This window comes from Salvelinus sp. IW2-2015, linkage group LG16 (genome assembly GCF_002910315.2).
Source record: "Salvelinus sp. IW2-2015 linkage group LG16, ASM291031v2, whole genome shotgun sequence".
NCBI classification, from domain to species: Eukaryota; Metazoa; Chordata; class Actinopteri; order Salmoniformes; family Salmonidae; genus Salvelinus; species Salvelinus sp. IW2-2015.
The window spans coordinates 25,573,621-25,587,904 of record NC_036856.1 but is presented as its reverse complement, the minus strand read 5'-3'; the positions used below and the strand labels follow the sequence as shown (position 1 = coordinate 25,587,904).

At 43.7% G+C, this 14,284-nt stretch overlaps 2 protein-coding genes across 4 annotated transcripts in view; one reads left to right on the top strand and one right to left on the bottom strand.

Moving 5' to 3' along the window:
- The first annotated feature begins 421 nt into the window (after nt 1-421).
- On the top strand, nt 422-3,614 carry ociad2 (OCIA domain containing 2). 2 transcript variants are annotated; one of them, XM_024003582.2, is made up of 6 exons: nt 422-594; nt 685-769; nt 1,448-1,501; nt 1,594-1,641; nt 1,949-2,102; nt 3,525-3,614. In XM_024003582.2, the coding sequence occupies exons 1-6, from the start codon at nt 529-531 to the stop codon at nt 3,529-3,531; spliced, it is 414 nt and encodes a 137-aa protein (XP_023859350.1). In that variant the 5' UTR covers nt 422-528; the 3' UTR covers nt 3,532-3,614. The 2 variants fall into 2 exon arrangements, with proteins under 2 accessions (XP_023859350.1, XP_023859349.1); XM_024003581.2 differs by lacking the exon at nt 3,525-3,614 and adding an exon at nt 2,429-2,703.
- A 996-nt stretch (nt 3,615-4,610) lies between these two features.
- ociad1 (OCIA domain containing 1) overlaps nt 4,611-14,284 on the bottom strand; it is a 31,127-nt gene continuing 21,453 nt past the window's right edge. The window contains exons 3-9 of one of the 2 annotated variants that reach the window (XM_024004288.2): nt 8,915-8,968; nt 8,770-8,817; nt 8,518-8,647; nt 8,227-8,429; nt 7,824-7,979; nt 5,494-5,580; nt 4,695-4,815 (exon numbers count right to left, since the gene is read on the bottom strand). In XM_024004288.2, coding sequence (XP_023860056.1) covers nt 5,543-5,580; nt 7,824-7,979; nt 8,227-8,429; nt 8,518-8,647; nt 8,770-8,817; nt 8,915-8,968 — 629 coding nt within the window. In that variant the 3' untranslated portion in view covers nt 4,695-4,815; nt 5,494-5,542. Of the gene's footprint in view, nt 4,816-5,493; nt 5,581-7,823; nt 7,980-8,226; nt 8,430-8,517; nt 8,648-8,769; nt 8,818-8,914; nt 8,969-14,284 lie in introns of both variants that reach the window. The other variant, XM_024004289.2, reaches the window with a different exon arrangement.

Genomic DNA, 14,284 nt, shown 5'->3' with positions numbered 1-14,284 from the left:
AACTTGCTCTTATTTTCTATATTTAAAGAATATTGACTCTTTCACAGAGTGATTAGATTAATAAATATCTACCCCACCTCACAGATGCAGAACAAGAGCATAAACATCCATTTATCATGCTGTTTTATACTGGCTGGGGTAAAGAAACATGTTCAAAGGTGAGTTGAATGACTCAGGGATTTTCATGAAATGGAGGTTTCTGTTCAATTGCATCATAACATATAGATAATCACTAAATAGGTTTTATTAGGACAGCTTTGACCTGTGTGTGAGTTTGTGTGTGTGAGCAAGCGAGAGAAAGAGCTTTTCCGATGTCTATATTAAAGGCTTTTTCAACAGGCCTTTTGGTGGGCAGGGCCTCTTCAGTGTTTACTCAAAAAGGGAGGAGTGAGAGAGGCTTTGTAGACGAGGAAAATACGAGAGTAAAGTGAAAGGAGTAGCAACGAAGACCATAGGTAATTCAGGTCCAAGTGAAAAGTTGAGCAGAGTATTTGAGCAAATAAGAGATTCTTTCAGACACTTGACATCATGAGCTCTGAAACCCTTGAGAAAACACTAACAGTGAAGGCAGAAGGAGCCACCCCATGGGAGAAGGTGAAACACGCACACACAATAGTCGGACACGATTAGTGAACTGTATGGTGTGGGTGACCTCTAATCTCTGACCTGTCTGGTGTGTCCCAGTGTCAACATGGAGATCGACACATCCACAGAGACGATGTGAGACAAATCTGGAAGGAGTGCAAGGAAGAGAGCTTCTGGTATAGAGGTATTGACCAAGGGCGCTGAACTTTTTAATCCAAGCAATTACACATGCACTGCAAAAAGCTTGTTATTTCTCAAAGAAACTCCATTGATGCTAGACCCTCTGTGGCTTGCTCGCCATTTCTAGGTGGGTAGTGCATCTTTTGTAAACAGCAAACCCATTAGTAGGAGTCATATAAGTCAGTGGCCCTTTAATCAGGCCCCTTTCCCTGGCTATGGCACGTTTTCAAATTCTACCGTCTGCATTCCAAACCCTGTCTCAGAGCAAAAAATTGCCTCCATCTGAGTATGCTTTTGGCGATTGATGATGGGCCTGTATTCAAAGCGTTACTTTGGGAGAGGACTTTAAACCTTTTTTTAATGCTTTGTTCTTTGACCATCGGTCACCAGAGGGGTTAATAAGCTCCATTACAGCGGAAGCTCAGTGAAAAGGCATGATACATATACAGCTGAAAATCAAACTCACTCCGTTAGAAAATAAGTGTTTCCGTGTCACACTACTGGACATTCTAACTAAGTGGTGTGGGGAAAAACAGGACTCCCTTTGATTTTAATAATATCTTCGCACCACAGGAACAAGTTGATTTGTCCTCAGTGTGGGGTTATTGTAGTGCAGGTTTGATTGAATCCGGCCGCCGTAAATTGGTACAACTACTAACCTCTGTTCTCATGTTCCTCTCAGCTCTTCCCCTCTCTCTGGGAAGCATGGCTGTCACTGGGGGGCTCATCTACAAAGGTAAGACACTCACATAACATTAGTCATAGTTTAAATCAAGGTTCAGGTTTAACATCATTAACAAACATGCACTGTATAATATTTTGTGACAGGAGTTTGGAGTGCATCAAAGACACTTGGCCCATTCCCAAAACTAGCAGGTGAGCTGTGAGCCCATTAGTGGAAGTAGAGGGTTCTGTCCAGCAGGTTTTATCATGTGTGTTTCCAATACTTATGTTTGGGGAAACCTGGTTTATATGGTGACTTAGTTACACATCTTCCTCAGTGCTGATGGGACTATTGGATTCAGTTGCTGCTCCCTACTCAGTGGTAAATGCACAGTTGCTAGATAAACACTGATTAATAAAAAGGGGATAGGCTTCTTTGGACATTCCAAAAGTGGCAGCTAGACTTAACCTGTATTACAGAGTTTTAACATGTTTATGACCAATGATCTTGTCCCTTCAGCGGCTGGCGTCCTTGGTTATGCAGTGGGGAAGGCTTCCTATGTTCCAACCTGCAGAAATAAGTTCCAGAGACTTGGGCCCGTCTTTGGTCCAGAATCTGAATATGGCTTTGGACCCGGCCCATTTGGAGGCCGTGGTTCTGGCCCAGGACACAGGTGAGTAGAGCTGAGGAATTTGTCACTTCTGTTGCCCATGCTAGTCTTTTGTCTGAAGGGATTATGTAACAGGGAGATAGATACCAGCTATGTGGCTTAAACCTTATCATGCCAGTGGGTTATCTTTTTTGTCCAAGTTAAGGCACTAACATAAGAATTGTATTTATTGCATGTTGGTGTGAGTGATACTAAAGCTTAATCTCTCGCGGACAGACACACGTAACATAGCATCTAATGTAATCACTTAAGATTTTAGTTATGGGTTTCCGAAATTATACTAAAGCGGTTGGTGAGTTAATGTTAACAGGTTCCTCTGCCACTTTTAGACACTGCCACCACGTGTTGGAAGAGTGTAAGCGACAGCAAGCCCCTGCTGCACCAATAGAGGGTGTGCAAAGCTAAAACACACACACTCTGTCTACACTCAACGTTTGTGTACTCAATTCTAAAGATCCTTGTCTGTTCTTCCCCAAGTATGTTTTACAAACCTTGGAGTCCAATTCAGGCGATGCATTGCAAATGGACATGAAGTAATGATTTTGTAAAAGTTCTACCAAAAATAAAGATTGCGTATTTACCCCAGTTAAATACCTTGATGATTTGTGTTGTTGAGGTTTGTGTGTATTCAGGATGACAACATGTAGCAGTCACAGCCGAGGGACAGCCATCGCAGCATTGTTGAATAGATCTGAGATGGCTGTGCCATATTCTTTTAATTATGAAAGTTAACACCCCTCCAATTTATACTCCAGCAGAGACAGAACGATCAGAGGCCCTGGGGGCGTGTTATTTAATGTATTGGTGTGTGGTTTGCATGAGACTCAAGGTCATAAGTAGTCTATGAGTGAAAATCACTTGGGCCAACTTCTACTTTGGCATGCATGTGGTTGTAAGTCAGTCAGTCAGTCAACCAAACAAAGCTAGCATACAGTATAAAGCAGGGTTCCCCAACTGTCGGCCCGTGGGTGATTTAACTTGGTCCCTGAAGTTTTTGGAGCAAAAAAAAAAAAATCATTATTATTTTGGGGGGCTTAAGACTAAAAACACCAGCAAATCAGCTCCAAGGGAATTACATTTTGGAAATCAGTTCCAAAGTATTCCCACGCATAGTGATACAGTATGTGTGAGTTTGTGGTTGAAGATATCCCTCTAGTGGTGTGGGGGCTGTGCTTTGGCAAAGTGGGTGGGGTTATATCCTTCCTGTTTGGCCCTGTCCGGGGGTTTCTTCTGATGGGGCCACAGTGTCTCCTGACCCCTCCTGTCTCAGCCTCCAGTATTTATGCTGCAGTAGTTTATGTGTCGGGGGGCTAGGGTCAGTTGGTTATACCTGGAGTACTTCTCCTATCTTATCCAGTGTCCTGTGTGAATTTAAGTATGCTCTCTCTAATTCTCTCGTTCTCTCTTTCTTTCTCTCTCTCGGAGGACCTGAGCCCTAGGACCATACGTCACGGCAAACTGGGCATGATGACTCCTTGCTGTCCCCAGTCCGCCTGGCCTTGCTGCTATTCCAGTTTCAGCTGTTCTGCCTGCGGTTATGGAACCCCTACCTGTCCCAGACCTGCTYTTTTCAACTCTTAATGATCGGCTATGAAAAGCCAACTGAWAWTTATTCKTGATTATTATTTGACCATGCTTGTCACTTATGAATATTTTGAACATCTTGGCATAGTTCTGTTATAATCTCCACCCGGCACAGCCAGAAGAGGACTGGCCACCCCTCATAGCCTGGTTCCTCTCTAGGTTTCTTCCTAGGTTTTGGCCTTTCTAGGGAGTTTTTCCTAGCCACCGTGCTTCTACACCTGCATTGCTTGCTGTTTGGGGTTTTAGGCTGGGTTTCTGTACAGCACCTGTCTCTTATACACATCTAGATGTGTATAAGAGACAGCTGCTATTCCAGTTTCAGCTGTTCTGCCTGCGGTTATGGAACCCCTACCTGTCCCAGACCTGCTGTTTTCAACTCTTAATGATCGGCTATGAAAAGCCAACTGAWAWTTATTCKTGATTATTATTTGACCATGCTTGTCACTTATGAATATTTTGAACATCTTGGCATAGTTCTGTTATAATCTCCACCCGGCACAGCCAGAAGAGGACTGGCCACCCCTCATAGCCTGGTTCCTCTCTAGGTTTCTTCCTAGGTTTTGGCCTTTCTAGGGAGTTTTTCCTAGCCACCGTGCTTCTACACCTGCATTGCTTGCTGTTTGGGGTTTTAGGCTGGGTTTCTGTACAGCACTTCGAGATATTAGCTGATGTACGAAGGGCTATATAAAATAAACTTGATTTGATTTATACAAATGTAAGCAATGTTTGCAATTAGTATGTTTTAGTCAGTTTGGGGTTCTTGCAGTCAATTTACAGTCTGCAAATTACTTGTGATTGTGTTCCGGCCCCCTGACCATCATCTCAAGAAAAAACAATAATAATTGGCCCGGGGCTGAATCTAGTTGATGATCCCTGGTATAGAGCATAAAGCATGAATGAGAGATGACTACAGCCGGCACACCGAAACCAATTTGGGTATGATTTAATAATCAACACAGTTGTTTGACAAAACATAAACAGAAGGAAAGAGATACGTGTTACACAGTGCTATTTTTATAATGTCTGCGCCACACCTTGCTGAAAAGTCAACAGACCAGAGAATCTGGGTAAGCTTGGTCATGGAGGACATCTCAGTCAACGCAGCCTTTGTTTTATGTTACTTTTGACACCGCTGTGAAAAAAACAAGGGGACCTATCCATTATTACCGAGACAACACACTGCCAAACTAAACCTTCAGATGTCCACCTGTGCTAAGATGGTCTTCAAAGAGGCCCTCAACATTCTGCTTTTACATCATATAGCGTTATAATCTGATCTGCTACCCTCAACGCAATAACCTGACGTCAGATACGGTCCAGATAACACCAAATGGACATAGTCAATTATATTCATTTAGGATTTACAGATAAACCTTCAAAATAGTATGAGCTCACTGGTAATACTGAACATTCACATTTGAATAAGACCCAGTTACATAGCTAAAATAATGGGATGGAAACATAGCAGTGGAGGCTGCTGATGGGAGGATGGCTCATAATAATGTCTGGAAATGGAGTATAATGGCTGGAATGGAGACATGTTTGATACCATTCGATTGACTCCATTCCAGCCATTATTATGAGCAGTCCTCCCCTCAGCAGCCTCCACTGATACACAAGCTATTGGTAAGCTTGTTGGCTGCATTCAATTGTATTGGACAATTCTAGAAAGCTGCTATTCATGTTAACCTTTTGACAATATATGATTTGACATTTATCACTTTGGAAACYTCAAACGTGTTTTTCAGATTTCTATAGCATGATTGCATAAAAAGCAGAGGTCTTGTGTATACTACATGTGCCCTCTTGCCTTCTTCTCCTGGTACAGCAGCTGATCACTGGCTCCTGAAGCAGACTCTTCACTCGTCCCATGCATCTCCATATTGGTTCTTTTTCACTGTGGAGACAAAATAACCATTCAGAGAATCAGTCAAAAGTTTGGACACCTACTCATTCCAGAGTTTCTTTATTTTTACTATTTTCTACATTGTAGAATAGTGAAGACATCAAAACTACGAAATAACACATACGGAATCATGTAGTAACCAAAAAAAGTTACATCAAAATGTTATATTTGAGATTCTTCAAAGTAGCCACCCTTTGCCTTGATGACAGCTTTGCACACTTTCGGTATTTAAAAAAAACTTTACTTATATATTTTTTGATTTAAATACACAAGTCAGTTAAGAACAAATTCTTATTTACAATGACGGCCTACAATCGGCCAAACCCGGACGATGCTGGACCAATTGAGCACCACCGGTTGTGCTACAGCCTGGAATCGAACCAGGGTGTCAGTAGTGACGCCTCAAGCACTGAGATGCAGTGCCTTAGACCGCTGCGCCACTAGGGAGCCATTATCTTAACCAGCTTCATGAGGTAGTCATCTGGAATGCATTTCAATGAACAGGTGAACCTTGTTAAAAGTTAAGTGTAATTTCTTTCCTTCTTAATGTGTTTGAGCCAATCAGTTGTGTTGTGACAAGGTAGGGGTGGTAACAGAAGATAMCCCTATTTGGTAAAAGACCAAGTCCATATTATGGCAAGAACAGCTCAAATAAGCAAAGAGAAGTGACAGTCCATTACTTTTAAGACATGAAGGTCAGTCAATGCGGAAAATGTCAAGAACTTTGAAAGTTTCTTCAAGTGCAGTCGCAAAAACCATCAAGCGCTATGATGAAACTGGCTCTCTAGAGGACCGCCACTGGAAAGGAAGAACCAGAGTTTCCTCTGCTGCAGAGGATAAGTTCATTAGAGTTAACAGCCTCAGAAATGGCAGCCCCAAAAAATGTGTCAGAGTTCAAGTAACAGACACATCTCAACATCAACTGTTCATAGGAGACTGTGTGAATCAGGCCTTCATGGTTGAATTGCTGCAAAGAAACCAATACTAAATGACACCAATAAGAAGGAGCGACTTGCTTGGACCAAGAAACACGAGTAATGGACATTAGACTGGTGAAAATCTGTCTGTTGGTCTGATGAGTCCAAATTTGAGATTTTTGGTTCCAACTGCCGTGTCTTTGTGAGACGCTGAGTAGGTGAACAGATGATCTCAGCACGGATGATCTCCTTGTGGTTCCCACCGTGAAACATGGAGGTGGTGTGATGGTGTAGGGGTGCTTTGCTGGTGACACTGTCAGGGATTTATTTAGAATTGAAGGCACACGTAAACAGCATGGCTACCACAGCATTCCGCAGCGATACGCCATCCATCTGGTTTGCGCTTTGTGGGACTATCATTTGTTTTTCAACAGGACAATGACCCAACAAACCTTCAGGCTGTGTAAGGGCTATTTGACCAAGGAGGAGATTGATGGAGTGCTGCATCAGATGACCTGGCCTCCACAATCACCCGACCTCAACCCAATTGAGATGGTTAGGGATGAGTTGGACCGCAGAGTAAAGGAAAAGCAGCCAACAAGGGCTCAGCATATGTGAGAACTCCTTCAAGACTGTTGGAAAAGCATTCCAGGTGAAGCTAGTTGAGAGAACGCCAAGCGTGTGCAAACTGTCATCAAGGCAAAGGGTGGCTACTTTGAAGAATCTCAAATATAAAAATATATTTTGATTTGTTTAACACTTTTTGGGTTACTACATGATTCCATATGTGTTAGTTTTGATGTCTTCACTATTATTCTACAATGTAGAAAAAAGTAAAAATAAAGAAAAACCATTGAATGAGTAGGTCTGTCCAAACTTTTGACTGATACTGTATGTCTATGCAATGTAGTTCAATAATGCACCCGGAATARTGTGTTTGTTTAATTCAACAATTATAAAAGGCTACATTTTTATTGAATCTTTATTTAACTAGGCAAGTCAGTTAAGAACAAATTCTTATTTACAATGACTACCCCGGCCAAACCCGGACGACGCTGTGCCAATTGTGCGCCGCCCTATGGCACTCCCAATCACGGCTGGATGTGATGCAGCCTGCATGGCAAATTATTCCTACAAACTAAAAAGCAAATGTTAGCGTATCTTAGCATGTTCCTTGATACAGACCCCCTGCTCTGGCCAGACACTGATGTCCAAGTATGTGAGCACTGTTGTTGACACTGAATAACCATACCCCCATTGTAAGCACTATATGTAAATAGTCCCAATAACAACAGATCTCTGTGGGGAATGAATCACCATCTCTCTTCGGAACAGGTGTTTCAGCTGGGGACTTGAGCAGAATGTCTGCCTTTTGGGTCAGGGTAACCTCGTAGTTCTCACGGTTTCTGCTTCGTAGGTCCTCGTACAGGGTTGGTCTCTTTTTGGGAGTCTCATCATCCAAGTAAGGAGGGACTAAAAAGGCAGTGAGGGGAGGAAACCTTTCAGAGAAAACTGCCATTCAAGGCGTCCGGCCAGGGCCAATACAGAATCTGTAGAATTCCAACCACAGCTGATTCAAAAGTGAGATAATGTTCCCAAATGCTCTCTTTACTTCAACTAAATAACATTCATATTGAAGACAGTTCTGTGAATAAAACAAGGATGAGTGAGAGTATTATCCATGTCTGTAATAACAACATGCAAATCCTGATGTCTGTACCTGGTTGGTTGACATCAGCTGCAGCTCCTGTGGGGTCAGACTCAGTGAGGGGAGGGCTCAACAGAGCACCCTGATCACTATAGAAGTCACTAGGGTAGCTGAAGGAGTCTGCTTGGGTGCGAGGTTCCGCCACTGACTGGGAGGCTTGTTCAAAAAAAGCCTGGTTAGGATCTCCCAACTCTGATGGGTTCTGAGGAGCAAACCTGGTTCCAATGAAAATGTAACTTGGTAAGATGTCAAAACAATAACCAGTTACCACAATGGGGGAAGAAGATTAGATGCAATACTAACTGTTGAGGGATATGACGTTGTCCTTGTCTTAGGGCTTCACCCAATGGGGAATTCTCCAGATTTTTGAACTTCTCCTGACATATCTTTGTGTAGGAGATCTTCCCGCCAATGTACCCAAACAGACCAGCAACTGAAAATAGACACCACGCACACAAAAGTGAATATTCCCATAGACATGACACTGGTACATATACATACACATTTTGAATTCCAGCAGGACACTGAAAAGCCTCATATTCAGCCTTCACTTACTAGCTACTTTAGGCAGGGAACCAAATCGTGGTGAGGGTGCAAGGACTCCTGAAAGGGAGAGATTGACTTTACTTTCTAACCCAATGAAAGGCATTAGAGGCTGATATTTGAATTACAATCTCACTGGACTGAGCATTAAACTTACCTTTCATAACGAGTGCTTGAGCTACAGACACTGCCACAGCAGTTAACGGAAGGGCTGTGAATAAATAATGATGTCATTAGTGCATACAGAATCAATACATCCTTATAACTCTTTATTTCAACAATGCATGCCCATAACACTTCAGTAGCTACAAACTTGAGTAAATGAGAAATCAGAGAGAACTAGAAGGGGTAAGACCTGGGGTGTAATCAGTGGTTAAATTGGGATTTGGAAGGTCTGTAGTTGGTGGGCTCAGCTGGGGGGATGATATAATGTACTAGCCTAAATATATACTGACAAAAAGTATACATCACATATCACAGTCTTCACTATTATTATAAAATGTAGAAAATAGTAAAAATAAAGAAAAACTCTTGAATGACTAGGTGTTCTAAAACGTTTGACCYGTAGAGTACACAGTGGCAAGAAAAAGTATGGGAACCCTTTGGAAATACCTGGATTTCTGCATAAATTGGTCATCAAATTTGATCTGATCTTCATCTAGGTCACAACAATAGACAAACACAGTCTGCTTAAACTAATAARACACAAACAATTATACGTTTTCATGTATTTATTGAAAACACCGTGTAAACATTCACAATGCAGGGTGGAGAAAGTATGTGAACCCTTGGATTTAATAACTGGTTGACCCTCCTTTGGCAGCAATAACGTCAACCAAATGTTTTCTGTAGTTGCGGATCAGACCTGCACAACGGTCAGGAGGAATTTTGGACCATTCCTCTTTACAAAACTGTTTCAGTTRAGCAATATTCTTGGGATGTCTGGTGTGAACTGCTCTCGAGGTCATGCCACAGCATCTCAATCAGGTTGAGGTCAGGACTCTGACTGGGACACTCCAGAAGGCATATTTTCTTCTGTTGCAGCCATTCTGTTGTTGATTTACTTCTGTGTTTTGGCTCATTGTCCTGTTGCATCACCCAACTTCTGTTGAGCTTCAACTGGTGGAGAGATAGCCTAACATTCTCCTGCAAAATGTCTTGATAAACTTGGTAATTCATTTTTCCGTCGATGATAGGGTGATGCTCCCTCCACCATACTTTACAGTTGGGATGAGGTTTTGATGTTGGTGTTCTGTACCTTTTTTTCTCCACACAGTGGTGTGTGTTCCTTCCAAACAACTCAACTGTAGTTTCATCTGTCCACAGAATATTTTGCCAGTAGCGCTGTGGAACATCCAGCTGCACTTTTGCAAACTTCAGACGTGCAGCAATGTTTTGCAATGTTTTTTTGGACACGCAGTGGCTTTCTCCGTTGTTTGTCCTCCATGACACCATTCAAATTTAGTGTTTTAGTATTGTAGACTCATCAACAGAGATGTCACAGATGTTTTAGATTATTTCTGTAAGTTCTAGGATTCTTCTTAAACTCATTGAGTATTCTGCGCTGTGCTCTTGCATTCATCTTTGCAGTACGGCACTCCTAGGGTAGTGCAACAGTGCTGAATTTTCTCCATTTATAGACAATTTGTCGCCGTGGACTGATGAACATCAAGGCTTTTATAGATACTTTTGTAACCCTTTCGAGCTTCATGCAATTCCAAATTTTAATATTGGTCTTGGAATCTCTTTTGTTCGAGGCATGGTTCACATCAGGCAATGTCTTGTGAAGAGCAAACTAATTTGTGAGTGTTTTTATGGGACAAAGCAGCTCTAACCAACATCTCCAATCTCATCTCATTGATTGGACTCCAGGTTAGCTGACTCCTGACTCAATTAGCTTTTGGACAGTCATTAGCCTAGGGTTCACATACTTTTCCCAACCTACACTGTGAATGTTTAAATTGGTATTCAATATAAAACAAGTAAAATACAATAATTTGTGTGTTATTAGTTTCAGCACACTATGTTGTCTTTTGTGACTTAGATGAAGATCTGATCAAAATTTGCCAATTTATGCAGAAATCCAGTAATTCCAAAGGTTCACATACTTTTTCTTGCCACTTATTATATATATATATATATTTAGGAGCTAGTTAGAGTAGTAGAATGAAACAACATGCAATTTCAAAATCTGGTTGTGCAACAAGCTTTTTTCTCTTATGTCAGTCAATGTCCTTTAGTCCTCCCAGCTGCCCACTGCACTGAGGGCTAGGTAACACGGTCACCACGATAAATCCGTGATAATCGAAGACTTCACAAGCATTTCTCAATGGCTGGCCATCCTTCCTCCTGGCGACTCCAACCTTGGCCAACAGCCCCGCCCCCGCTGCTACTCGCCCAAGCCTCCCCAGCTTCTCCTTACCCAAATCCAGATAGCAGATGTTCTGAAAAGAGCACTCGGGGGTGGAGGGGTGAGAAAAAACGTGGGGTCAATTGGAGTTAAGGGACAGCTTGCACAGCCAGGAGCCCCCGCCTCCTCGTCCCTCCCCCCCTCCACCACCTCCCTGAGGGACAGGAGAGAAGAGGGGAAGAACCCAGGAAGACGAGAGAGGTAACAGGCGAAGGGGAAATAGGGGAGAGCAGCAAGGAAAGAGGAGAGAGGAGAGACAGAGGGGAGAGAAATGCAGCTGAGAGGCGAGAAACGACGGGGGAGAGGAGAAAGAGGAACATTAAGAGTGGGAAGTGGAAGGGGACTTGACGGACAGAAATGCGTGACCGAATGGAGAGAGACCTATTTCTGAACTGGGTGGTCCCCCCCCCACGACCGAGCGCCGAGGGGATGTATTTGGTCGCACCCTCATCACCAGGCCTGTCAACCTCCTCCTTCGGTACAATCTGAGGGTGAGGAATCACGACCAAACGAGGAGGTGTTGTGGGGAAGAATAGAGATGCAAGAGGACGAGAGAGGGAGTGGGAGGCCTGAGGGGAGAGAGGGGAAGGGAGGGAGGGAAGAGGAGGGAAGGGAGGGTGGAGGAACCGACGGGACGGGGGATGGAGAGCACGCACGCTGGAGGGGAAGAAAAAGAGGGAAGGGTTCATCCCGAGGCCTGGGATTCATTCAAGGGGGAGTACACCCTGGACCCAAAAACTTGGTTGTTACAAGGACCTTATATCCCATCTGGACTGCCCTGCACATATTCTAAGTCTTCGGAAAGCCAAAGTGCTAGAACCAAACGATCACTGAATCCCATCTATCAGGAATTCATCCACCTCGGTTACCTTCTCGCTGTGTTTCCTCTTTTGCGTGGTTCTATCCTTCACCCAGATACGACTAGTGGGACCGGTTTCCGCGTACCGTAGACATGTCACCTCTAGCACGACTCCAAAGGTACTATAATACCGATTATCATAACCCCACTCCGGAATAAAATGGATATTACTGTGCGAGCCCCCGGTTCTCTGGACTACTTTATCGACCCTTGGCCTAAGGGGGTGGGAATCTGTCCACCGAGGGAAATGCATCGGACTCTGTCAATCACCAAAAAAGTAGGTGTAGGCTTATCGGGGACAGACTTGCAGTAGCCGATGATCACAACGAGATAATTTTCTAATAGGAACTGCCTTAGGCCAGACGGAATGTTCACCAAATGAGAGGAAGCGAGCTTAAGCTTGAATGCAGGAGGGGACATAAGTTCATATGTAGTCAAATACGGAGTAGGCAATGGTTGTAACCGGGTCATCTGGCAAGTCGTAGACGATATGGGACGGTCAGGAGGAGAAGGAACGAGGGGGAAGTGGGAATCGGTGGGAGGAAAAGGTAACACAGGGTTTCAATTCTCGGGCCGACTGCTTTTCTCTGTATAACTAGCAAAATTATAATAAAAAAAAAAAATTATTGGTATAAGAAAAGCATCTCTGTGACGGAAGATGGAGGGGCTCTTTAGCTGCGGGGCGATTCCGTGTCCACCATCTACCGCATGACCGACACACCATAGTCTATATGTATACTTCCGGCCCTTCCTTGGACACTGTGCACTATACCTCCAAACGCAGAGCTTTTTCCCCGATAGGAGATGCATGCCCATTCATAACCAACACGGAGAAAACACCTCAGCGACTAGTTACCGTGGGCCTCACACACACCAAACTGCTCTATTTCATTATCTTTAAAAATATTTAAAGAAGGGGGGCGAAAGGAAAACTGCTAGTAAAAACGCAGAAGGTATGCATGGCTTGTATCAACCGTTCGCTGCCTGGCAGCCCGCGAGTCCGCCGGAGCTGAAGCTATCACACCAGAGGCTGGACGACGGATTGGAGTGAAAGACGAGGAAAACCATACCCCCTCTGAAAGTGCGAGCGGAGCCTAGAATAGTGGACGTTCACGAGAGATACGATGGGAGGGCTATAGAAAATAGGACGAGAAGCGTTGCTCACGCTAGGAGTAGTTAGGTTGGTGTTGCTTCGCAGAGCTGGAGGGAATGACGAATGACTGAGGCGAAGGGAAGAAGAGAGAGTAGGTGGTCTCGCTCCACTACCCTACTCGAAAAACAATTCTCCCTTCCAGACTCATACTCATACCTTGAAAAACGATCTCCAATCCAATAATCAAAGCGAAGAATCGGCTTTCCTATTCCGCCAAAGCCCAAAGCTCTCGTTCCGGCTTCAGTACTGTCACGTCCGCCGAGACTTACCCTAGGTAAAATACTGTGACTATTCCTACCGTTTATTTTTATTTTGTTTTGTTTTGTTTATGCAATTATCCTCGACTCGGCGATGTCATCTACAAAATAGCTTTCATACTCTACTCAAAAAGAGCAAACGGATGCATTATCAACAGTTGCCATGCTTTTTACAAAGCACCTTTTTATACGACCCACCACTGCGGACCTGGTATGCCTAGTCGGCTGGCCCTCGCTACCATGTTCGTCGGTCTAGAACCCACTGGCTTCCAGGTTAGCATCTACCAAGAAGTAAGTTTCGCGGTGCCCTCGCTAATAGTTATTGTCTAATAAGGTAAAGTGAAATCCCGCCTCTCTCCACACTCAACTCTCCACACGGACTATGATCCTCCACCAGCATTCGAGTCTACGAATGTCTTGTCAGGTGGCGGCTATACACCCACCCTGCAACGTCAGGGCCGGGAACGCGATCCTCCAGCATCAGGATAGTGTATCTCACTTGAATCATCTCTAAGCCAAAACCTCAATTGTTTGGACGCCTTCCTTTTCCATTTCTCGGCTATGGCTCTGCGACTGCGAACGAATCTGCAAAAATCTCTGAAGTAATTGGAGACTTTTATCTTCCCTCAACAACTTTAAAAATCTGCCTATCCGAGCCAGCTTAATCCGATAGCGCGCTGCAGCGTACATCAGTCTCCATCTGTAAACTATCCCCCCACCTCAATATTAACCACCTCACCTCCCCATACGCTTTATTATTTATTAGCATTGGTGCTCTTTGCGATAAGTTCGTTTTCAACCGAAGTATTCATTCTGCCACATTGTATCATCTTTGTAGTGATTATCAC

Coding starts and splice junctions, on each gene's coding strand:
- ociad2 (XM_024003581.2), top strand. CDS start 529: ATGAGCTCTGAAACCCTTGAGAAAACACTAACAGTGAAGGCAGAAGGA. Junction 595..684: donor GAGCCACCCCATGGGAGAAG/GTGAAACACGCA, acceptor GGTGTGTCCCAG/TGTCAACATGGAGATCGACA. Junction 1,502..1,593: donor TGGGGGGCTCATCTACAAAG/GTAAGACACTCA, acceptor ATTTTGTGACAG/GAGTTTGGAGTGCATCAAAG.